The 25,550-nt window shown below is 36.5% G+C and overlaps 1 protein-coding gene across 1 annotated transcript in view; it reads right to left on the reverse strand.

Moving 5' to 3' along the window:
* Idh (isocitrate dehydrogenase [NADP] cytoplasmic) overlaps window positions 1–25,550 on the reverse strand; it is a 295,030-nt gene that overhangs the window by 57,036 nt on the left and 212,444 nt on the right. The window contains exon 9 of the mRNA XM_090402020.1: window positions 14,096–14,247. Within this exon, the coding sequence (XP_090258146.1) occupies window positions 14,096–14,247 (152 nt within the window). The remainder of the gene's footprint in view (window positions 1–14,095; window positions 14,248–25,550) is intronic.

The raw sequence follows: 25,550 nt of genomic DNA on the forward strand, positions 1-25,550 counted from the left end.
TGGCCTATAATTACACTGTGGATGGAATAGAGATTTTTTCCAACTATTTTTAATAATATTATATATATATATATATATATATATTATTTTTTTATATATTATTTGTTTATTTTTTTTTAGATACTACTCCAGAAATCTTGCTCTAGAGACCAAAGACTGACCATTTTTCAAACTACTTAAGGCCTTCAACAAGCGGGTCTCACATTAGGCAATGAAATTCATAATAATTAAACATTAATAATTTTATATAAGCGTGAATCAGTGAGTTCATCTATTAGATTTTTTTTTATTCTTTCTCATATTTCTTTGAGGGATAGATTTGAGCAGTATAACTTCTTTTACATTTAGACAGATTCTTAGCCCTAAGCTCAGTAAATGGAGTTTCACCAATATACACTTAAAGTTTTTCAAGTATTCATTTTTAAATTTTTTAAGTTTTCATCAGTTTGATGAATTCATCTCCCAGTTAAGGTCAGTCACAAATATTCTTGCTATGCTCTCCAGCAAATATGTCATGCATTCAATCACAAATATTCTTGCCATGGGCAAGAATATTTGCAATTGTCATTAGCAGAGAGATGAAATTCATCACCCAATGTGAGACCACATCTCATTTTGGAGGCTTGAGGTGGATTTAAAAATATTCCACATTTAAGTCTCTAAAATGAGACTTCTATGTAAAAAATTATGATTAAAAGGCCTCCATGCAGTCAAAAGACTAATCAATATGAAATGAATCTTGTGACTCCATGGACCTTTTAAAGCTCATTAAACTGTGTTTTAAACTCATTCAATGAGTCTGCATTCACCACACTGATAGGCAATTACATTCACCAACCACTATTGATGCAAAGAACCTGTTTTGTACTCACATCCTCCTTGTACATCTATGGATGCCCCTTGTTCTACTACCTCTTCTCCCATTCTAAAAAAAAAGCTTCTACATTAACCCAGTAACAATCCTTCACCAAATGAAATGTCTCATTCATATCTCCTCTCTTCCTACTATTCCCAAATTTTGCAAAGTGTTTCCCTCAATCTGTCCTCATTTCCCACATCCTCAAGACCAACTACCACCTCAGTCAATCTTCTCTTTATCCCTTCTAATATATTCTCATCACACTGAAAAACAGATGACGAAATGTGTGCACAATAATCAACATGAGGGGTGATCAAGGCCTTATACAATAGAACAATTACCTCCATTTCTGCATATTATGGTCCCCTGCATCATTGCCATAATCTGATGTGAAGACTTCAAAACTTGTACAATGTGAACCCTGAATTTCAGGTCTTTGTCCACCACCACTCCAAGATCTCTTGTTTCTTCAACCATATTCAAAATTTCACCACTAAGCATATACTTTGCATCCCATTGTTGCCTACTAGAACACTTTACCTTACACTATGCAATATTTTTGAATGGACATCATATAATATATTCAAGTCCTTCTGAAAGGCTAACATTTTTTTGATTCCTCATCATTCTCCCCAGTTTTGCATTATCTGCAAACAACTGTATATCTCCAGTTAAATCCATCCCATATCATTAATATAGAAGTTAAACAAACACAAGAGCCCAAAAAAACATGGCATGGCAGACCACTAGTGATTTTCCTCTTTCAGGATAAAGCACCCCATACATAATTTGCTGGTACCTATCCAATTAAATAATCTATCATGCAATCCCATCTTCTCCAATTTAGTTGCTAACTAGTTGTGTGACATACAAAGTTTTTTCACTTGGTTATACTATAAATTAAAGATGCCAAGAAATTATATTCTTGGTTTCATCCTTTATCCAAGTGTAAGCAAACAATCTGCAAGTGAAGTAACTTCACAACTGGGCTAATTGTATATAGAAGATAATGACTTCACATCAATTGGCTTAGTATCCCATAATGCAAGCCACATATACCTGGGCTTGCCCTCCAGTCATCCCTGCAATTGACCATAAGACTACATTGAACTAAGATGATGAAACTACTTAAAATAAAAATCTCTCATAGTAAAAGTAGACAGAATTTTATCTCCCTCTGGTGAATACTGCATAATGTGGGTGATCTACACTACCTAGAATGCTTCTTTCTAAATACGAAAATCGTGTGACTGAACAATAAATTTTCACAGTACAATATTATAAAGCATTTGGATGTCATATTGCTGGTTTTCACTCCTATTAGGATATCCTTGGAACTTCAAGTTATGAAACAAAGTGTTGTTGTCAGAAACTAACTGTGGAAGTTTGTGGTGAAAGAGGTTAAAGATTTCTCTATACCAAATTTTACTTTTCTTTTTAATGGAAAGAATGTTGTAGCAATCTTAGAGTAAAGCACAGAATGTTGTAGTGTTCAGGAACAACTCAACTTTTGAATCTTTATAATAATTTTCTCCAAACAGGGGAAGATGGAAACCCAGGTAGTACATGAGAAGGTCTGTAACATTTTATGGATTTTTGAAGCTGTATTGCTTAAATTGCAGAATTTTAAGACACGAAGCCAAAATCCTCTTTGATAGTTGAAGAAATTCCTTTTTAACTTCTTGGGATCAGCTGGACCAAAAAAATTGTACAGGCTTACTATATAATTTCTTTTCTTCTGCTTCTGTGATGTCTGTAATATTTATTATGTACAACTGAGCAGGAAGTATTATGGTTTTGAGTACTATGTCGTTAGATGAAAAGGAAAGTGGCCCTGCTTTCCAGTCTAAGGTTTCAAAGTTCTTGTATATAAGTTCTTGAACTGGTAATATTGGATAAGTGGAGAAGGGAATTCCAAGTATAACGAGGGGTTCTCTCTCTCTTAGGGGTAAACCCAAAAGGAATGCCTCCAATATTCCACTTTCCAAAAACTTTTAATTTTGTCTTGTCTGCATTAGCAGTTAATCCACTGACCTAGCTGAATTTTTCCAAAATACCAAAAAAGATGTATATGGAATCATTATCTTTCAAAGTGACTACTACACCATCGGCATATGCTAACAATTTATTTTCCTTCATAGGTGAAGGAAAATAAGGTATTAAGAAAAGTATTATTGCAAGGCAAACTGTTATTCCTTGCACAGCACATGTATTGTTGACTTTCTGCAAGAAAGGTTGAAGAACCAATGCAAACAGTCATGGACTAAGATGGCAACCTTGCTTGACTCCTTTTTGAATTTTTACAAGATCTGATATGAACTCAGTAACTAGGAGGTGGGTAGTTGAATTGGCATAGTCTCCTTTAATAATGGATAGCAGCTTTTTACCCAAGCCAATTTGCTAGAGAATGTGGAACAGAAAGGGATGCTGGACATTATCAAATGCTTGAGTAAGGTCTACTGATAATACTGCCATTGGCTGCTTTTTCTTATTAACTAAGTGGAGTAGATCATATAGCAGAAACAGATTAAATTCTACTGCTCGGCCTGGAACTCCATACACCTGTGTGCTTTTAATTACATATCTTATTCCTACTTTGAACCTGTTATTGATTATGTGGAAAAATATCTTGTAGTCAGTATTAGAAAGAGAAATAGGTCTCCATCTGCTGATTAAGGTATGATCTGTATTTTGGAATGAGGACGGTATAGTTTGCTACAAATTCACTTGGTATGTGTCCTGATAAGAGAAAAGAATTAAATAGCATAAGTAGAATGAGAAGAATAAAATCCCAAGCCTCACAGTGAAATTCTATCTCTAGACCATCAGGTCTTGGAGATTTTATTGTCTGTCATCGACTTTTATTGAGGTATATTTAAGTGCAGGGATACCTCTCCAAAAATTCTGAGTGATCTACAAGATCAATCTAAATCTCATCAAGTAACCCTAAGGGATCATTACTAAACTTATTATTCCTGACCTGAATCACTCCAGTACAGGAAACTCAGCACTGGTTCCACCCTGTTACAGACAAAAACCTGTCACAGAGTGGAACCTCTCTACTCCCCAGGAAGTAATGAAACCCAATGATCAGAAATTAATAAATGTCATCAGTGGGAGTGCCAGACCCAGAAGAGATATCAAGGCTGAATTAATGCAGAAGGCATATATTTCCTATATATAAGTAGTCACAACTTATTACTAAAATACTCTGGATTAGAAATAGATTAAAGTTTTTTCACTTGTTATACTATAAATTAAAGATGCCAAGAAATTCTTGGAATCATAATTTATAATTTTAATTTAATCTGTAATTCATGAAGGGGAAATAGTGGCATTGCTTTTAAGGCAGTATGGTGTGAGGTGGAGGTTAACAGAAAGAGACATTTAGTTGGCTGTAACTATAGGTCAGATAATATGGAGGTTGATGATGAAGAAATGTATAAGCAACTTGAGTTAGGGAAGGATGATCATTATGGGTGATTTTAATTATGGTAAATAGAGATTGGGATGAAGAGACTGAATGATGCATTTGGGAACAAGGAAAATTAATTTCTTGAGAGACAATTATCTTAGGCAGTATGTAAAGGGCATGTATTTATCATTGATCAGAAGTATAGCATTAATCAGAAGATGTGATTGTGAGTGGGATGACACACTTCCCTGCAATTGGTGAGAGTTATCATGAAGTGATCAGTTGGGTAGTGGCTAGCTACATGATGGCTTCTGTTGTATGTGTAATTACAAGGCTGGTGATTATGAAAAGCTTAGGAGACAGCTTAGAGTTTTGGCATGGAATGAATAATTATGCAGGAATGAAATAAATGCTACTTGGGAACTGACAAAGATACTTAACAGCATCAGTGTGTGAATGTATTCTGAGGGTCACAAAAGCTGAATAAAGGTAGGCATCAAATGGATGAATTGGAGAATTAAGCATGAAATATGGAAGAAGGCACTCTGGAGGCAGCACAAAATAAATGGTAATAATCAGTTGCACAAAGTGTATAAAGAACAGGTGCCAGAAGGATAACTCAGTAAAGACAGCAAAAAAGCAGTATCAGTAGAAATTAGCAAATCAGGCCAAGAAAAACTCTAGGTAGTTTTTTTCAATATGTGACAAGTAGAAAGAATTATTATAGCAAAAGATGATGTTAATGGATGAAAGTGGTAGGTGGATAACTGCTTCAGAGGACATAGTCGAGGTATTCAGTGAGCAGTTCAACAGTTTTTTCATCTTCAGTGTGAAATCAGAAGTTCAAGGGTAGAGAATGAAATGAGAGAAGACTTACTGGTGAGAGCAAGTGGTATATGAGGTGTTAAGTTAGCTACATGCCAATAACGGAATAGGACTTGATGATGTATCACAACGTGTCTTAAAGGAATGAGATAGTGTCAGCCTTGGCTTACAATTTAGCAAGAGTCTTGCAACAGCAGAAGCTCTAAAGTGAAGTAGATCACATAGCAGAAACAGATTAAATTCTACTGCTTGGCCTGGAACTCCATACACCTGTGTGCTTTTAATTACACATCTTATTCCTACTTTGAGCTGTTATTGATAATGTGGAAAAATATCTTGTAGTCAGTATTACACAGAGAAATAGGTCTCCATCTGCTGATTAAGGTGTAATCTCTATTTTGGAATGAGGACAGTATAGTAAAATTAAGCAAGGTAAAATTATTTTACTTCACAAAGGTGGTGAAAGGCTACAAATTATAGGCTGATCTGTATGCCTGGAGTTGTAGTTAAGGTACTGGAGAAGATGGTGAGAGCTAGGATACAAAAGTAGGTTGATAATAGTAATATTCTCTGTGCTTGTCAGCATGGATCTGTTAAACGGAGTTCATGCTTTACCAAATTACTTATGTACTACAACAAGGTGATGAATGTATTGGACAAGGGAAATGCATATACAGTGATACATTTAGATTTTGCAAAGGCTTTTGATAGATTGCACACCACAAGTTGCTAACTAAACTGGAATAGATGGGATTGGATAGTAGATTAGTGAGATGATTAGGCAACTACCTCTCAAATAGTTATCAGCAAGTTGTGTATGGCAGTGCATAATCCAGGAATGGGAAAAGTCACCAGTGGTGTGCTGCAGGGGGTTTATTTTGGTGCTGCTGTTATTTAACTTGTATAATAATGATATTGGGATTTAACTTGAAATATACAATTGTTTATGAAATTAGGCCCGAAATGCCTTAAATCGAGACGGGGGTTCTCTGGCTGACTCGAGTGTGTCAGGCTGCTTAGATATCTGGGCGAGCACCAAAGCAATGGCAGACAGGCATAATAATACCAGTCTTCAAGAAGGGAGACCAGAGAGATTGTAACAACTATCGTGGCATCTCTCTGCTTAGCCTGCCTGGGAAAGTATATGCTAGGTGCTTGGAAAGAAGATGCAGGAGCATAGTTGAGTCAAAGTTCCAGGAAGAACAATGTGGCTTTCGTCCTGGTAGAAGCACAACTGACCAAATCTTCACTTTAAGTCAAGTCTTTGAGAAATCTTGGGAATATGCCAAGACTGTCTACACATGTTTTGCGGACTTGGAGAAAGCATATGACCGGGTTACTCGGGATAAGCGAGTATGCAGTGGATGGCCAACTATTAGCTGCCATCAAGTCCCTGTATGAATGCCCGGAGTTTTGTGTCAGAGTAAACAGCACAGAGTCTGAACCTTTCACAGTCTCCGTTGGCTTCTGCCAAGGTTGTGTTCTGTCATCCCCTCCTTTTCATAATATTTATGGACTGGATTGATAAGCACAGCCGAGACAGTGAGTGTGTCAGAATTGGAAGATGTAGCAATGGACATCTGCTTTTTGCAGATGACCTAGTTCTACTTAGTTCTTCCACAGATGACCTCCAGCAGACCTTGGATAGGTTTGTAGCTGTTTGTGCAGAAGCCGGAATGAAGATCACTGTGGCTAAAACTGAAACATTTGTGGTCTCAAGACAACCATCCCAGTGCACTCTACATGTGAGTGGAGTCCCACTGAGGCAGGTGGAGAAGTTTAAATATCTTGGGTCCATATTCACGAGTGATGGAAAGTGGGACATAGAGCTAGATACTTGGATTGGCTCAGCAAGGGCAATATTGCGTGAGCTTGGCCGTTCGGTAGTATTGAAGCAGGAGTTAAGCCAGAAGGCAAAGCTGGCTGTCTTCAATATAGTCTATGTCCCCATTCTCACCTATGGTTATGAGAGTTGGGTAATGACTGAAAGAATGCAGATACAAATCCAAGTGGCTGAAATGAGGTTCCTTCGAGGGGTTGCGGGGCTGACAAGACTCGACAAAGTCAGAAGCTCTGCAATTCGGGAAACCCTCAATACTCAACCGTTGCTTCTCCATGTCGAGAGATCACAGTTAAGTTGGTATAGGCACCTGGTCAGAATGCCAGAAGAGAGGCTCCCCCAGCAGGCCCTCTTTGCCAAGCCAAGCCAAGGTGGGAGGCCACGAGGAAGGCCAAGGACTCGCTGGAGATTATATCCAAAACCTTGGATGGACTCGTTTGGGAATCCCACCAGAACACCTGAGCTTGGTGGCAGAGGAATGTGACCACTGGAAGTTCCTTTTGCAGCTGCTGCCCCCACAACCCAGTTAGGAAAGGTGGGCCTTGAAGATGAATGAATGAATGAATGAATACAATTGTTTGCAGATCATGCAAAACTGGGGAAAGCAATGATAAATCAAGCAGATGTTGTTGTATCCTTTGCAGGAGGACTTGAATGAATGGAACTATCAGTTCAATGTTAGAAAGTGTCATTATCATCATCAATTTCCTGATATGTTGTTAAATATGTTGTTATAAAATTATATCTTGTCCTCTGCTCCTTTGTAAAAGCTATAGTTATCTCTTTTAAACCCTTCTTCTTAACCTTTACTATACTTCTGATTTATGGCCACAAATAATATAAAGCTCACATGTGCAAAACTTACAGAACAAAGAAATCGCCTCAGGCCAGAGCCAATTTCTTTGTCTGACCCACTGGTGTTTATTCTCAACTGAATTTGGAAAATTTATTTAGTTTCTAGCTGCACCACCAAATTCATGGGTGCTAGTTGAATCTCCCTCCAAAAAATAACACAGTAAACCACACGGAACTTTTCTCTCTTAATACTAAGCAAATCTAACAACCTAACTTTCTGTTATGCAGTCGTGATCATACCTACTTTTAAGGCTCACACAGATTCGAATTTATGAGCAGTGCATTGGAAATAGAAATCAGGCAAGTTATTTAAACAAGAAAACAATTTATTTAACATCAATGAAATGTACAATGGGTCAATTTTTAGTACTAAGTAAATTAGCTTCTATGCTTCAAATCACAACTAATGACTACCTTTAGACCACGTGTAACACCACGGGTCTATAATTTTCTCTCATTAAACTTGGTAATACTCAAATCAATTTTTACATAACATTCTGCAGGTTTAGGCAATAGTTATAACATTAAATACATGATGCTTCACCTTAAATTTTAGCTAGACCTTCTCTCACATATAAAATACTTCAGATATTAAAGTAAGGCCTAAAGTTCTCAAGTATCACTACAAAACAAGTCCCTTAAATAAATCACTGTCACAATCTTCTTATTTCTAGCTAATCAAAGGAAAAATCTTATTTAAACAGGTGTGTGGTCTTTTCTGAATGATCCCTGAAATCACTTCTTTCTATTACCATATGACTTTAGTACTGCACTTGGATATCATCTCTGGGATTTCATGAGATCTCCTCTTAATATTGGCGAACATTTGGATCTTGGTAGCATGAAAACTCAACATCTAATTTCTTCTAAAACCGTTTATCTTAGTCACGTCACTTTCTTGGCATTTTCTATCTGGAACACAGGTCTCCGATGGCGATTAGAAATCATTTCCCAAGTTGTTATCAAAACTCTGATACCATAATGTACGTCGTATCATCGTACATCTCGACTCTGTGACCTCGTCAACTTCTGGAACCCATAACCCCACGTGACCTCGAAACTTCTCGCTGACCAAGGAACCACTAAAAAACCCCTTTTCGACATAGCGAACTGCTATTTATACGGTTCCGATGACCTTCATTTTTGCTTACGTCATCGTCCCCTCGGTACTTTGGTGGTTTGCACCCGTCACCCTTGTCGATCGGTGGAATTACTGGTGACTAAGAGGTCTTTAGACACTATTAACCTTACACTTATTTTTCTGTTCTTTTACAAAACCCTTTGAGGTGACAATATTCAACAATATCCAAATTTTATTATTTCCAAATGAAAAAATATGAAAATTTCTCTATTAACTCACAAATATTTTTAGTGAATTTGTTTACCAGTAAAATCGGTATATAAAGTACTTTTGTATAAAAATCCTTCTATACACTATTTTACAATGTACACTCAAGTGGATGTTCTGTATACTATGACAGCACTGCATGATTAAGTTTACATTATTAGTAACCTCCTATCCACAATTTCTTCCAGTCTCTTACTTGTCAGCACTTCAATATTATCATATCTAACATTTCATGCTTCTAAGGCAATTCTGACTGAATCATATCCACCTAGACCTAGTTCTTCCTCTAGATTGCTTTCCTGCTATCTTGGCATTGAACACCTGTTTTGCTAACCTTTCCTCGCCCATTCCATTTAAGTGGCCATACCACCTTAGATTAGCTCTGCTTACACATTCTTGAATGCAAAGAATGTCAAGTGTTCCTATCTAATGTTTTCAATTTTTAATATGATTCTGCCATTAATGCCATCTATCCACTTTCCTAATTTTTCCCAGAACCCTCATTTCTGTGGTTTCTAATCTTTGACTGAGTGATTTATTTATTTATTATTTTTTTCTTTTTATTATGTGACACCTCCAGGGAGTCCAAAGACTCATCGAGGGATGGCATCTGCTCTACAACTCAGTTTCCACCAACTATAATGAACTGCAATTGCACTACCGCCCACCACCACTACTTTCACAGACAATCACAAACATCCATGCCCACAGTGGGATTTGAACCCACAGCCGTTTGGCTGGAGAGAGGATACGCTAACCACTCAGCCAACCAGGCTGGCAAATACAAATGCAGGCACTGATGGGATTGCAGATGTTGTACTCTTAAACACATCTAGTGCAAGTCTCCAGGCTTCTCTAACTAAATTGAATAGCACCTGTAACATATTTGGCATTAAAATCAGCAGCAGAAAATCAGCAATTTCTAACCTAACTCTCAGATCTAACTTAAAATTGGTCTGAACAATCTTGTATACTACTAGTTCGGTGTTTTGGCTAATTTCTTTCTTATTCCATATTTATTCAGCTGGCTACCTACCATACCAGCTTTATTATTTAGTTGTCTATTTCCAGATATAACTTGATATCTTCACTAAAAACTGTGCCTAAATAGTTGAAATATTTTACTTGTTCTATTGGCTCTCCATTCAGAATGCAATTGACGTGTTCAATGTTTCTGCCTATTTTCATAATTTTGGTCTTTTTAACTGCTGATTTTCATGCCAAATTTGTTACAGCTGCTATCCAATTCAGTTAGAGAGGCCTGGAGACTTGCACTAGATGTGTTTAAGAGTACATCATCTGCATAAAGCAAACAGCTAAGTTTGACATCTCCAAATCTAATATCAGACCTAATGCCACTTTCTTTCATAATGTGATCCATATAGATGATGAATAAGAGTGGAGATCATGTGCATTCTTGTCTTACCCCTGATTTTACAAACCATCTTCCTGTATTTCCTTCCTTTCTAAATTCTGACTTACAACTTAAATATAGATTATGTATTGCTCTGTATAATGTTCCATTTACTCAATATAATTGTAGTGTTTTGAAAAGCTTTTCCCAGGGCACCTTGTCATATGCTTTTTCCAATCTACAAAATTTAAGTTCAGCTCCTTGTCATATTCTCATGATTTCTCAACTATTTGCCATAAAGTGAAAATGTGATCCTGGCAATCTGTATTTAGCCAGAACCCAGCTTGTTCTCCAAGTTTTCTTCTACAACCTTTCTCAACCTCTTTTCAAGTATGCTTGCATAAATCCTACCTGGAAAACTTAGTATAGAAATTCTTCTGTAATTCTTACATTAAGTTTTATTCGCTTTTTTATAGGTGGGAACTATTAGAGATCTACTCCAATCATCTAGGATTCGACCTTTTGACAAGGTCCTCTGAATTATGCAGTGTAGCAACTGCAAAACTTTTATATCTCCATACTTAAGCATTTCTGGTCAAATATCACCTACTCCAGCTGCTTTCTGCATTTCAAGTTTTTGATGGCTTTTTCTACTTCAAGTATTGATATGTACTCCTCTTGCATTCCTCTTGAAAATGTTCTGGTATGGTTCTGTCACTTAACAGTCTTTGAAAGTAATTACTCCAGACATCCAGAATATCCTAATCTTCAGTTTTCATGTCACCTTTATCATCTTTGATTCCTTTTTCAGTACTTTTTCTTATATTTCTAAGTTTTTTGATAGCTTCCAGAACATTTTGTCACCTTCCTGATATTTATTTTTTATATTCTTATTCAAGTCTTCTCATGACTACATGTAAAAGTTAGCTACTTTTACATGTAGCTTAGCAGTCTTACATTTTTCTCTGTATTCTTTTAAGGCATCTGCTGACTTTCTTGCTAGGAACCTCTGGTATGTTTTCTTCTTTTTCAGTACTGCTTCTTTAACTTCTTGTGTCCACCATGAGGTTCTTATTTTTCTATCCTTACAGACAACTTCGCCACATACCTCCCTAGCTAAATCAGTCTTCTTCAGACACTCCAAGATTTGGTTCTTGTTTTCAAACTGCTTCAGATTTTCTTCAATAATATTTGTATAGTTGACTATACAGTTTACTTGTAAAAGCTGCTCAATTTTAATCATTTTTGAAACTTTCTTATATGCTGTTCTTTTCAATGTAATATCAACTTTTATCTTGCTTAGCACTAAACGATGGTCACTTCCAATTTTAAATTCTCTGTACACTCTTGTATCCTGAACCAGCATGAAGATATAGCTATCAACAATGATGTACTCAATGAGGCTTTTATTATTCTCGTGTCTTCCCTCCATGTGAACTTGTGCACATCTTTATGTTGGAACATAGTGTGCACAATAACTAGTCCATTATTATTAGCTTTGCCCTTTTCTCCAAATTTTGCCAAAATGTTTCTATATGCTTGGTGGGATTTATTTTCTACTTTGCTGTTCAGATCTCCAACAAGGACCACTTTTCCCATTTTCTTTTGTCAGCTGCCTGTTCTAATGACTCAAAAAATTCCTCATCTTCTTCCTTAGAAGAATCTTCTGTGAGACCATAGACACAAATAAGTTTCATAGTCCATCTCCCCATTTTGAAGTTTTCCCACATAACTCTACTTGAAACTGCCTTCCAAACAAGAAGTTTATCTTCATGTCTGGTGTTGAATGCTGTCACTACTCCTTCCTTTCCTTGATCATCATTGCCTGAAGCTATTATTTAGTAAGATCTCACCTGTTTTTGTCTTCTTTGTTTCAGTAATGCCAATTATGTCCATGTAGGTTTTCTAATTCTTCTGCAAGTTTGATTTCCTTTGCTTTAATACTCCTTGCATTGATGGTTCCTATATTTAGTTCTTCTGATGTTGGGTTGGAGCTTGTTCCAGTAGATGACTCTTCACTGTTTGCCCTGGTTCCCTGATGAAAACAGTGGGTAGTCTTGTTTAATCAGGCAATGTCCCAGCTGGCATGAAATCTCGTGTTGTACCATTATATGCATTTGTGGTTTAAGCCAATAGAAAGTACAATTTGGTCAGCTCAGTCCCAAATTGACAGCCAATTCTCATTCATTCAGTACCTAGCAGATACCTACTAATCGGGTGCACCACGTGTGGGTGAGGATTGAATATTAGGTCAGAAGCCCCAGTCAGTTCTCCACATTCCTGAAAGGCGATGTGAAGGTTTGCATCCAGTTCTTTGGCTTTGACCCTGTTGCAAAATGTAAGATTCTCAAATTTGGTAGGCAATAATGGAATGCAAAATATACACTTGATGGGGAAATTTTGAAGGAGGCTGAGGAGACAAGAAATCTTGGGGTGATGGTGGACAAGGATCTAAAGTTCAGAGGTCACACTGCAGAAGTTGTGAAGTCATCACATCAGTTTGGCAAATGATGCAGAGGACCTTAATATGCAGAAATAAAGAGGTTACGATTCCAGTGTATAAGTCCGTGATCAGACTTGAAATGGATTGTTCACAGATTTGATCCTGGGGTTTTCATGGTGATGAGTATATATTAGAAAGGATCCATAAAGAACAATAAGGTGCTAACTGATCTTTGGAATATGAAAACAAGTATGGTATTAATAACTAGCTTCTGTCACTCTAAAGAGTTTGATTATGTTTGGAATCAAGACCTCTGAAGCAAACTTGCATCACCTGGTCTTTTGCAAATGTTTTGTCATTATGTTCTTTAGCTGCCCACTATGTGTTATGTTAATGTCAATATTTTACAGTAACATCCTAGCGTCAAATACTTCCCCATGCAGTTCACATGTCTAACAGTTGTGACATGTGAATTTCAGTAGAAATCAAACTACGATAAGTTAAACCAAGACTAGCAATGTAACAGATTGTTGACAGCTAACCCACATAATTTGCACATAACACTTTCCTGCCTGTTTTGTGAAGTGAGGTAGACATCAATGAAAGAGGAGGGGAAATGCTGTCTGACCACACATGCGAGAACCCTGCCTGGCACTGTACCAAGAAGATTCAATTAATGTTGAAGGGGAGAAAGAATAAGGTGATGTATGAATTTGTCACAAACACGTGAAATCACGTACTTTATATGTAAAGTTTTCCAACTGTTATACAAGCAAAATGGCCACAGGACTGATCCCTTACAATGAAAGAATAAACTATATGAAGATGTTTTTAATAATTTTCATGGATACTTTTTCTGAAAGCATTTTCTATAATTTTTTTCACTTTCTTCTTGGTGTTTCTTCTGTTGGTTATGAAAGATAACCAACATTAATTTTTGAACTAATTTCTACATGGAAATTACACTCTTCAAAAATTTTAAATTTAAATTAACATCTTTCTTTTCTGCTTTGTCCCATTCAATACTAAGGATATGTTCATTTAAAGTATCTTTGGATTTCACGTAAGTATCAAACTCATGCATGGGATTTACATTTAAAAATAAAAGTGTGTAGAGATGTATGTATATATTCCAGATATTAAAATTATTCTTTACCTTGTGCTACAGAATCTGACTGTACATCACCATCATAATTTTTGCATGCCCACACAAATCCCCCTTCTGATTTCAGAGCTTGTGCTACCATATCATCAATTAAACGATGTTCATACCAAATTCGTTTTTGTTCAAATTTAGATTTGTATTCTCTGGAAAGAAAATACAGCAATTCATTAAATGGTTGTAGGTATCTTAGACACAAGCACTTATTATTATATATAAACCTTATATGTTTTTTAAAAATTTAGCAGTTTTTCTAATTTATTTATTTACTGAGCCAACAATGCATATACCAAATGAAAGTTGCACCTGAAATAATTTCCTGTTTAATAAATTATATACCTACAAATTAAGAAAGCAGATTAAACAGTGAAGTTATATGTGACCACTTTTCAAAGGTCTGCCATCCAAGCAAGGATATTTGCATGTCTGATGTGGCAGGAACTGATATGAGATTTGAGGTTAGTCAGTCATAGGTACTTAGGAACAAATACCACCATGGGATTGGGTGGAATACCATGAATTTTACAAAAGAATTGGCAATGCCTCTTACTAAGTTCTTATGTCTCAACTCTTGAAGTCTTAAAGAAAATGGAAAGAGGTTCTTTGCATAAAGGAGGCTCCAAGACTGTCGCAGAAAATTATAGACCAATCAGTTTTTTGGGAATGGTGGTAGAAATACTGGAAAAGTTCAAAGACGGAACTCAGGAATGGATGGATAGGAATATGATACTCTATGGAGGCAGTATGGTTTTGTTAGAGGTCAGTTTTGCATTAGTAATTTGTTAACTTTTTATAATAGAGTGACAGCTAAGTTGGATAAAAGGAATACTTATAAGACAGTACTGCTGTATTTTGCAAAGGTGCTTGATAGAATGCCACATGGAGTATTGTTATGCAAATTGGAGTAAGCAGGGATGGATACGCTAACCACTCGGCCTGGGTGGCCAAGTGGTTAGCATATCTGCTCTCCAGCCAAAAGGCTGTGGATTTGAATCTGCAGCCTTTTGGCTGGAGATCCATCATGGGCATGGATATTTGTGATTGTCTGTGAAAATACTAGTTGTAGTGGCGTTGGTGTAGATGATAAAGGTAGTTACAGTTGGTGGAGACTGAGAGCTGTAGAGTAGGTCCCTCCTCGATGAGTCTTTGGACTCCCAGGAGGTGTTACATAATAATAATAATATGAAATTGGTGATATGGATACAAGAGTGGCTGATAAACCAAACAGTTATATGATGGACCAAATATAGAACAGCTTAGTTCAAGAAAGAGCATTGCTTGACTCATTGCTGTTTAATTTTTACATAAATGATATAGGAAATGATTTGAAGGGAGATATTCAGTTTGCTGATGATGCAAATTTGGGTACTTTAGTAGTTAATGAAGATGATGTAGTGGACTTGCAGGATGATTAAAATAAACAACTGGAAGTATTGGCAAAAGATAATGGATGTCAGTTTAATGTGGAAAAATGAATTTTGGGATAAAGTAGATTACAAGCTGTGGACACCCCACTGATGGAAGAGCATTCCATGAAATTGATAAATCTAGAAAATTGGATGCATTGGCAGGCAGAGAGCTGATGTACAGAGGGCATATTGATAAGGTGTCCAAGGAGAGATCTTAGGATTACTCAGTTATTGAAGAATGCACTAACATGCAGAGATAAAGACGTTATCATTCTCTTAATGAGGCCTTAATATGTTCACATCTGTATTCCTGTGAAGAGGAAATGGTGGAGAAAATTCAGAGGCAAGTGGCCAAGATGGTGAGTGGTTTGTGGGTTGCAAGTTGGTCGACAGGTAGCTAAAAGTGTAGCTAACAGGGATATGCAAGATACTAGATTTTTTGGTTGGAGAGTGTAAATGAGTGAATAGTTTGAGTCTCCGTGATGAGTCTTTGAACTTCATGGAAATGGCCATATAACAATAACAAAATTATAAATTAGACTCCAGATTACATAGGCAAAGTGGATATTAGATCCAGCATTATTTTAAAGCCAAACGTAGAAACTACTAGGATTTTGACTGAGTTGTAAAATTTTATTCCATTTCATGTGGTGCTTGAAATATTCATACAAAGTTACCTTAAACAAATGTCTTTCCTTCTGAGAGATTTATTCCACTTTCATTGATACTAAACTGTTTCCCACAATATCTGAAATAAATAAAGAAAACAGTCTAATATCTATACATTATGTACACACACACATATATATATGTACACACACACACACACACACACACACACACACACACACACACACACACACACACACACACACCAGCCTAACACATGGGAAGTCACCAATGCTGTAACAAAACATGGCTGTGTGGGAGCAAAAGTTAAGAAGGAAGAAGGAAATTTTCTAATGTGTTCCTTGAATTGGTAGAAGTTGTATTCTGTGAGGAAAACAGATTGGAAGGCTGTTCTAAAGAATTCCAAACTATGTATGATGTTGACTAGCTCAGATTCTCTAATCATGTATTTTTACATGATTAGAGAGAAATGGTGATGTCCAATTCAGTGGAACAGTGACTATTTTATATACCTATAAAAATGACAATGCAAAAAGATAAAACAATGGAAGTCTGTGAGAGAAAGGGCCATCTATTAAGTAGTGAATTACCTGCTCCTGGATACTTATAAGCACTGGACACTAGCCCAAATGTGAGAACAATATTCCATGGTCAGGTAGATTTGAGATTGTGCAGGCGAGAAGTGCTCTGAATGAAAAAGAATACAAAGCTTTTTTTAGGCTATAGATGTGATGTGTTTATTATTATTATTTAGGCCTCCAAGGAGTCAAAAGACTCATCACGGGAGATCCTTCCTAGGAAACACAACATCTATCAAGACTCATCGTGGGAGGTCCCTCCTAGGATACACAAAGTCTATTATACCTACTTAAACTCACTGACTGTTCTCGCTCTCACCACTCTATCTGGCAATGCCTGATAGAGTGGTGAGAGCGAGATAGAGAAAGATGTTTCTAAATCCAGAGTAATTTAATAAAAAAAAGGTCGCAAACCTTTTGGCAACTTCTATAGGTAAAGATGACCTTGCTACTGCTTCTGCCTGGTATCTCCAACTCTGGGCCTGGCTCCCACTGAAGAGACCTCGATAAAGGTCGAAACTAGTCTGGGTAGTGGCTAATCCCTTAATGCATAACAGTATACATATCCACAAGGAGATGTATTTTGCATTATGGGAGATACTAGGATAGGATTGTTGGTATCTTGCTCCACCTTTGCTACGAGTTGCCTTAGTGTTGTACTACTTGCCCAGGTAAGATAGTACAACACTACATTCAGTCCTGAAGATATTTTCAGGCACAAACTTTGTTTGCTCTCACTGGGATAAAGGATTAAACTAAATTTATTATAGTTCTGTGGTGCTGTAGGCAAAGAATTCATTTTACTGGATGACAGTGCCACACCACATCATACATGAACAGCAGAGATACTTCTAGAGACTGAGTACAAGGGTGGTCTGTAAAGTTCTTGGCCTTGACCATAGATGGCAACACTATCAGCAAGATTTTTTTTTTCTAAATTGGTACATCTGTCATAAGCATCCATGTGAAACTGCAAGTCATTCTATCAAGTAGTTTGTTTTATACAGCGGTCTGAAGCAAAAGTGTTGTCTGTATCCCTTGAAATGGATAAAATTGAGTATCACGTGATTATAAAATTCTCTGTAAAAGAAGGTTTAACACCAAAAGAAATTCATTCGAAGTTCATGAAAGTTTATGAAAACTCTTCTCCTTTATTTTCAACAATTAAGAAATGGACTGCCCAGTTTAAACATACCAGCCTTGAAGATGATCCACGTGAAGGACTTCCAAAAAGTGTAACAAAACCAGAAATCGTTGATCAAGTGCACAATATGGTATTGAATGACCGGCGAATCAAACTGCGTGAACTTCGAGACTATAGGCATTTCAAAAGAATGTGTAAGATATGTTTTGCATGAAGAATTGCAAATGAAAAAGCTTCTCACAAGATGGGTGCTGCGCTTCTCACAGCAGATCAAAAATGTACTCGCATGAAAATCTCTGAACAGTGCTTGGAGTGTTTTAACAAGAATAAAAATGATTTTGTTCGTCGATTTATTACTAAGGATGAGACTTGGATTCACCATTACACACCAGAATCCAAACAGCAGTCAAAACAGTGGAATTACAGAAGCCGGTTGTTCAGTGCCAAAGAAGACAAAGTTGGTTCCCTCAGCATGAAAGGTCATGGCATTGGTGTTTTGGGATGCTAAAGGCATTTTCTTTATTAATTATCTTGAAAAGGGTAAAACAATAACCGGGGAGTATTATTCTGATCTTTTAACCAGACTAGACGAAAAAATTTGTGAGAAAAGATCCAGTTTACAGAAGAAAAAAATAATCTTTCATCAGGACAATGCACCTGCCCACAAAGGTGTTTTGGCAATGGGAAAATTAAGGGATCTGGACTATGAATTGTTGGAACATCCGCCCTCTTCCCCAGATGTCTCTCTCTCTCTCTGACTTCTACCCCTTCCTAAAACTAAAACTCTTCCTTGCTGGTCAGTGTTTTTCTTCGAAACAAGAGGTGATTGCTGTAGAGGGATATTTTGCAGATCTTACTGAGAACCGCTACAGGGACGGGATAATGGTGCTGGAGCATTGATGGAATAAATGTATTAGTCTTAAGGGAGATTATGTTGAAAAATGAAAATAATTTTGAAATTATAAATTCGTTTTTTCATTGTCAGGCCAAGAACTTTTCAGACCACCCTTGTATATTAATCAAATCAAATGGCCAGCATGCTTTCCAGATCTCAAACCCCATAGAACACATTTAGGATGCAATAGGGACACGCACCGCTATACGAAATTCCCATCAAGAAAAGTAACAATGTCTTATGCATTTTTGAAAATTATGGAGACAACTACCGTGTTTGAATAAAAACTTTAGTTTAATATAACTAAAATCTACATTCAACGTTTCGACCTTTATGTCAAGGTCATCTTCTGGAGCATAAAAATATACACACACACACACACACACACACAGGAAACAAGCTACAGCCGATAACAACACATATAAGCTGGTAAATTATAACCCAACAAAAAGGATAAAGGATAAAACAGGGAAACTACTCAAGTCCATCACTTCTTGGCCACCTGACACGGTTAAAAAACTCAAAATCCCACTCCCCCCCCCCGGAATATATGGGGTCCCGAAAATACACAAACAAAATGTCCCCCTTCGACCAATCGTGGAAGGAATAGACAGTCCCAATTACCACTCAGTCAAGAAATTGGTGGCAACACTCAAGGAGTTGGTAGGTCATTCCCGCTCCTACATAAAAAACACACAACACTTTATAAACAAAATTAAAAACATAACACTTGACAAAGACGACTTATTAGTCAGTTTCGACACTTCTGCCTTTTTTACTAATCCCATCAATGACACAATTCTCCTACTATAGAACAAATTTCTGCCCGATATTACGGCCCTCTTTGCCCACGTACTACAGTCCGGTTACTTTGTGTGGCAAAACAAATTTTACCTACAGAAAGAAGGTACAGCCATGGGCTCACCATTATCCCCCCCCCCCAATCGCTAACTTCTAAATGGAAACCTTTGAGCAAAGGGCTCTCGATTCCGCCATGCTAAGACCGACAGTCTGGCTTAGATACGTTGACGACGTGTTCGCGATCTGGCCGCACGGGCGACAAACGCTAAACACATTCCTTAGCCACCTGAACAAACAACACGAATGCATACAATTTACCATCGAAATTGAAAATCAAAATTTGCTCCCGTTTCTAGACACACTAGTCACACGTCTTCCTTCAGGCAGTCGATCCTTCAAAAAACTGACACACACTGGCCAATACATACATGCTAATTCATACCGCCACCCATCACAAAAATATGGAGTCATTAACACCCTTAAAAACAGAGCTAAAACAATCTGCTCTAACCAGCAAGTCCCGAAACAAGAACTAAAAATCATCAGCGACACATTCATAAATAATTGCTATAACAAAAATACTATTAATAAAATACTCCATAAAACAACAATAAAAACAAATCTAGATTACAGTAAAACCATAGCCATCCCATACATTAAAGGGTTATCAGAAAAAAAAATGAACAGAATCCTACAACATTATAACCTCAATGCCACCTTTAAACCACCCACTAAACTTAAAACCATATTCAACTCCTCTAAAGATCCTCTCCTCCCATTAGCACATCCTGGAGTCTATTACATCCACTGCACCTGTAACTTACCATACATTGGTGAAACAGGACAGACAATCTCTATATGCAAGAAAGAACACATTAGACACATTAAATATAACCATTATGGTGAAGCAGGCCTCTCAGAACACGCGCTCAACACCTTACACCAAATCAACTGGAAAAGCACCCGCTCTTTACACCACACAAAAACCTGGTATGAAAGGAAATTTAAGGAAGCCTGCGAAATCCTGATAAATCCTGATAAACCACCCAAATATCAACAACAAAAATGGCATGAAAATTCCAAGGATCTGGATGGCACACATTCAACCTACCTAATATATAAGATCCGGCATAAGTTAGGACTCTAGCCAATCTCCAGCTAGTATTAGAAACCATTCCATACCAATTGGCTGGAATGTACAAGTATAATAATGATGTTAATATATGTATATAAATAGATACTTGGTGTTGCGCCCTATGTATTTCTACAACCAACAGATAACACTAATAATAGGACTCTAGCGTTGATGTAGAGTTTTTTTATTTTTTTATTTTTTCACCAGAGGTCAGGCCAACAATTGTTGTAGCGGTTGGTCAGTATCTTTAACAAACCAGTTTGATTGTAGTGTAGCTTGTTTCCTGTGTATAGTTTTATGTTCCAGAAGATAACCTTGACACAAAGGGTGAAATGTCAAATGTAGATTTTAGTTATATTAAACTAAAGTTTTTATTCAAACATGGTAGTTGTCTCCATAATTTTCAAAAATGCATTCGGATCACCGTGTAAGCTTAAAAGAAAGTAACAAGGCCTTATCCTTGCTCTGAGGGAGAAGTAGACCAGTTTGCCTCGAGGCCTCCTTAATTACTTGCTGCTAAGCATGGTACAACATTGTGAGAGCTGCACTGCAGTTTGAGGTGGACATATTCCATACTAAAATGTTTCTCTGCATTGTTTTCTGTATGCACTGTACATTAATTCCATAACTACATCTTCAGGAAATTTGTAACTTTTGCCAAAAACAATTTGCAATTTAATTTGTACAAAATTTAAAAATTTTGTACAAATTTTTAAATTTTGTTAAAATTATCTTACACATTTTTTGTGTAAGATAATTTATTCATGTGATATCAATAAATTTATGTCCACATTTGGCTGTGTCATGAAAATTTTTTCATATACAAGTAAAAATGTAGTTTGTCCTTAGTTTTCCAGTGTATTTTTGTTTAATCCTTTAAGGGGATGTGCTGTGGAAATAACCATATCATTAACCTGGCTGTTTAATGAAATTTTGCAATGAGATAAATTCCTGGACAGTAGGAGAAGGGTAAGATAGTGTCATTGCATGAAAGTGTGTGTGGAGGGGTAGAGGTAGAATGGAGGTACATACTATAGGCCAGTTTGTAGTTCTTCTGTGGTTGTTAAGATTTTGGAAAAATTAGTAAGAACTCATATACACATTAATAAATTTAGTTTAATCCTTTATCCAAGTGTAAGCACACAAAGTTTTGTTCGGAGTTGCCTGGTGTTGCACCACTTTACCTCAGTGCTGAAGATAGTTTCAGGCACAAACTTTGTTTGCGTACACTTGGATAAAGGATTAAACTAAATTTATTATAGTCTAACCAAGTGCAAAATAAACTTCCAACTCATATACACAATTTTGTAATATTTATGCAGATCAGCATGGACTTTTTTAATGGGTACTCTTGTTTTAATAATCTGGTTGCTTTTTACAATAAAGTAACAAGAGCAGTGGATGAGGGTAAGGCATATACTGTGAGATCATTATAGATAGAAATGTAAAATTACAAGAACATTTGCAAAGATTGTGAATACATCTCAGGGAATATCTGCAATATTGAGGAGAACAATCACCACCATAGGTAAAAATATGAAGAAATTTTAGATATGTGGAGTAATTAACGGGAAGGATTTCTCAATGAAACAAGCAATGACATCACAGTGGTGGAAGACATTGAAGAAAATGCAATCAAAAGTATATATCAATACTTGAGGTAAAAACAGTCATCAAAAACTTGAAGATAGCCATAGTAGATGATATTTGATCAGAATTGTTCATATATGGTGGTATGAAAGTTTTACAGTGGCTACATTGCATAACTGGGGTGCTTAAGGGTCAAAGCTGTATAACCAAGAGGAGATCTCCACATAGCCTTTAAAGGAATGCGGAGAACCGACCAGGGCTTTTGACCTAATGTCCAATCACCTTCTCGTGGTGCACCCTGTTAGGTATCTACCTGGATACTGAACGAATGAGGATGGGCTGGCAATTTGGGATTTAGCTGACCAAATTGTATTCTTATTGGCTTAAACTAAAATATAAGATGATGGTGCATTGTATAATTCAGAAAGACTGGTCAGAAGGTCACATTCCAAATGATTGGAGTACAGCTCTCATAGTACAAATCTATGAAAAGAGAAATAAAATGGATTGGGAGAATTAGAGGAATTTCCCTACTAAGTGTGTTGGGTAAGATTTATGCATGCTTACTTGAGAAGAGGGTAAGAAAAATTGTGCAAGGGAAGTTTGGAGAATAGCAAGTGCTCAGTTTAGGCCAAATAGCAGTTGTCAGGATCAGATTTTTCACTTTAAGACAAATAACTAAGAAATCATGTAAATATTTGTATTTAAGTTTTGGAGATCTGGAAGAGGCATATGACAAGGTGCTAAGAGTAAACTTTTTTGCAAAATGTCACGATTATATGGTGCCAACGATACATTATATCGAGCAATACACCGTCTGTATTGGAGTTGACAGCCAGCAATTAGAGCTGAAGGATGTACTGGAAGAAGATGGTCTGATATTAAATCAAGTATGAGACAAAGGGACACATTATCTCCACTGTTATTTATCATTTATATGGATCACATTATGAAGAAAATGGATATTAAATCTATATCAAAATTGGAGCTCTTTACTTTACTAAGGAGTATGCAGATGATATTATACTCCTAAATAAATATAGAACAGGTGTACTTGATTTCCTAACTAAACTAAATAACTGCTGCAATAAATCTGACATGAAATTTGTCAATAAAAAGACAATAAAAATACGCAGGAACATTGAAATTATTGACTTTGTGTTGTTGACTAGTGCCAACCTCCTACAATGAGTTCCATGGAGGTCAAGAAAATAATTCAAAAAGGGCAGAAGGGTGATCATAAAATGGTAACGGAGTAGGCTCAATCAAATGCTTTGGAAATATTAAGGGCATCCATGTGAGTTTCTCCAAACTTTTCCAAATTTGGAGAAACTCACATGGACAAATGAAATGGCAGATCTCTAGGTAGTGAAGAAGGCAATTAATGACATAGAGCCTCGGTAGCTCAGAGTTTCAATGATGCCTTTTTGTTGGAAAGACTTTGGTTTGAATGCTGTCTAGGATGTGAAGAACCTTTATTAGGACTTTTAAGTCAAAGGTGTGTTAGCCTGTCCTATACTGAGTTTGTAGTTCTTCTGTGGTTGTTAAGATTTTGGAAAAATTAGTAAGAACTCATATACACATTAATAAATTTAGTTTAATCCTTTATCCAAGTGTAAGCACACAAAGTTTTGTTCGGAGTTGCCTGGTGTTGCACCACTTTACCTCAGTGCTGAAGATAGTTTCAGGCACAAACTTTGTTTGCGTACACTTGGATAAAGGATTAAACTAAATTTATTATAGTCTAACCAAGTGCAAAATAAACTTCCAACTCATATACACAATTTTGTAATATTTATGCAGATCAGCATGGACTTTTTTAATGGGTACTCTTGTTTTAATAATCTGGTTGCTTTTTACAATAAAGTAACAAGAGCAGTGGATGAGGGTAAGGCATATACTGTGAGATCATTATAGATAGAAATGTAAAATTACAAGAACATTTGCAAAGATTGTGAATACATCTCAGGGAATATCTGCAATATTGAGGAGAACAATCACCACCATAGGTAAAAATATGAAGAAATTTTAGATATGTGGAGTAATTAACGGGAAGGATTTCTCAATGAAACAAGCAATGACATCACAGTGGTGGAAGACATTGAAGAAAATGCAATCAAAAGTATATATCAATACTTGAGGTAAAAACAGTCATCAAAAACTTGAAGATAGCCATAGTAGATGATATTTGATCAGAATTGTTCATATATGGTGGTATGAAAGTTTTACAGTGGCTACATTGCATAACTGGGGTGCTTAAGGGTCAAAGCTGTATAACCAAGAGGAGATCTCCACATAGCCTTTAAAGGAATGCGGAGAACCGACCAGGGCTTTTGACCTAATGTCCAATCACCTTCTCGTGGTGCACCCTGTTAGGTATCTACCTGGATACTGAACGAATGAGGATGGGCTGGCAATTTGGGATTTAGCTGACCAAATTGTATTCTTATTGGCTTAAACTAAAATATAAGATGATGGTGCATTGTATAATTCAGAAAGACTGGTCAGAAGGTCACATTCCAAATGATTGGAGTACAGCTCTCATAGTACAAATCTATGAAAAGAGAAATAAAATGGATTGGGAGAATTAGAGGAATTTCCCTACTAAGTGTGTTGGGTAAGATTTATGCATGCTTACTTGAGAAGAGGGTAAGAAAAATTGTGCAAGGGAAGTTTGGAGAATAGCAAGTGCTCAGTTTAGGCCAAATAGCAGTTGTCAGGATCAGATTTTTCACTTTAAGACAAATAACTAAGAAATCATGTAAATATTTGTATTTAAGTTTTGGAGATCTGGAAGAGGCATATGACAAGGTGCTAAGAGTAAACTTTTTTGCAAAATGTCACGATTATATGGTGCCAACGATACATTATATCGAGCAATACACCGTCTGTATTGGAGTTGACAGCCAGCAATTAGAGCTGAAGGATGTACTGGAAGAAGATGGTCTGATATTAAATCAAGTATGAGACAAAGGGACACATTATCTCCACTGTTATTTATCATTTATATGGATCACATTATGAAGAAAATGGATATTAAATCTATATCAAAATTGGAGCTCTTTACTTTACTAAGGAGTATGCAGATGATATTATACTCCTAAATAAATATAGAACAGGTGTACTTGATTTCCTAACTAAACTAAATAACTGCTGCAATAAATCTGACATGAAATTTGTCAATAAAAAGACAATAAAAATACGCAGGAACATTGAAATTATTGACTTTGTGTTGTTGACTAGTGCCAACCTCCTACAATGAGTTCC

Source organism: Typopeltis vanoorti, chromosome 12 (assembly GCF_054136105.1).
Source record: "Typopeltis vanoorti isolate ZY-2024b chromosome 12, IOZ_Tvanoo_1.0, whole genome shotgun sequence".
In the NCBI taxonomy this organism is placed as follows: domain Eukaryota; kingdom Metazoa; phylum Arthropoda; class Arachnida; order Uropygi; family Thelyphonidae; genus Typopeltis; species Typopeltis vanoorti.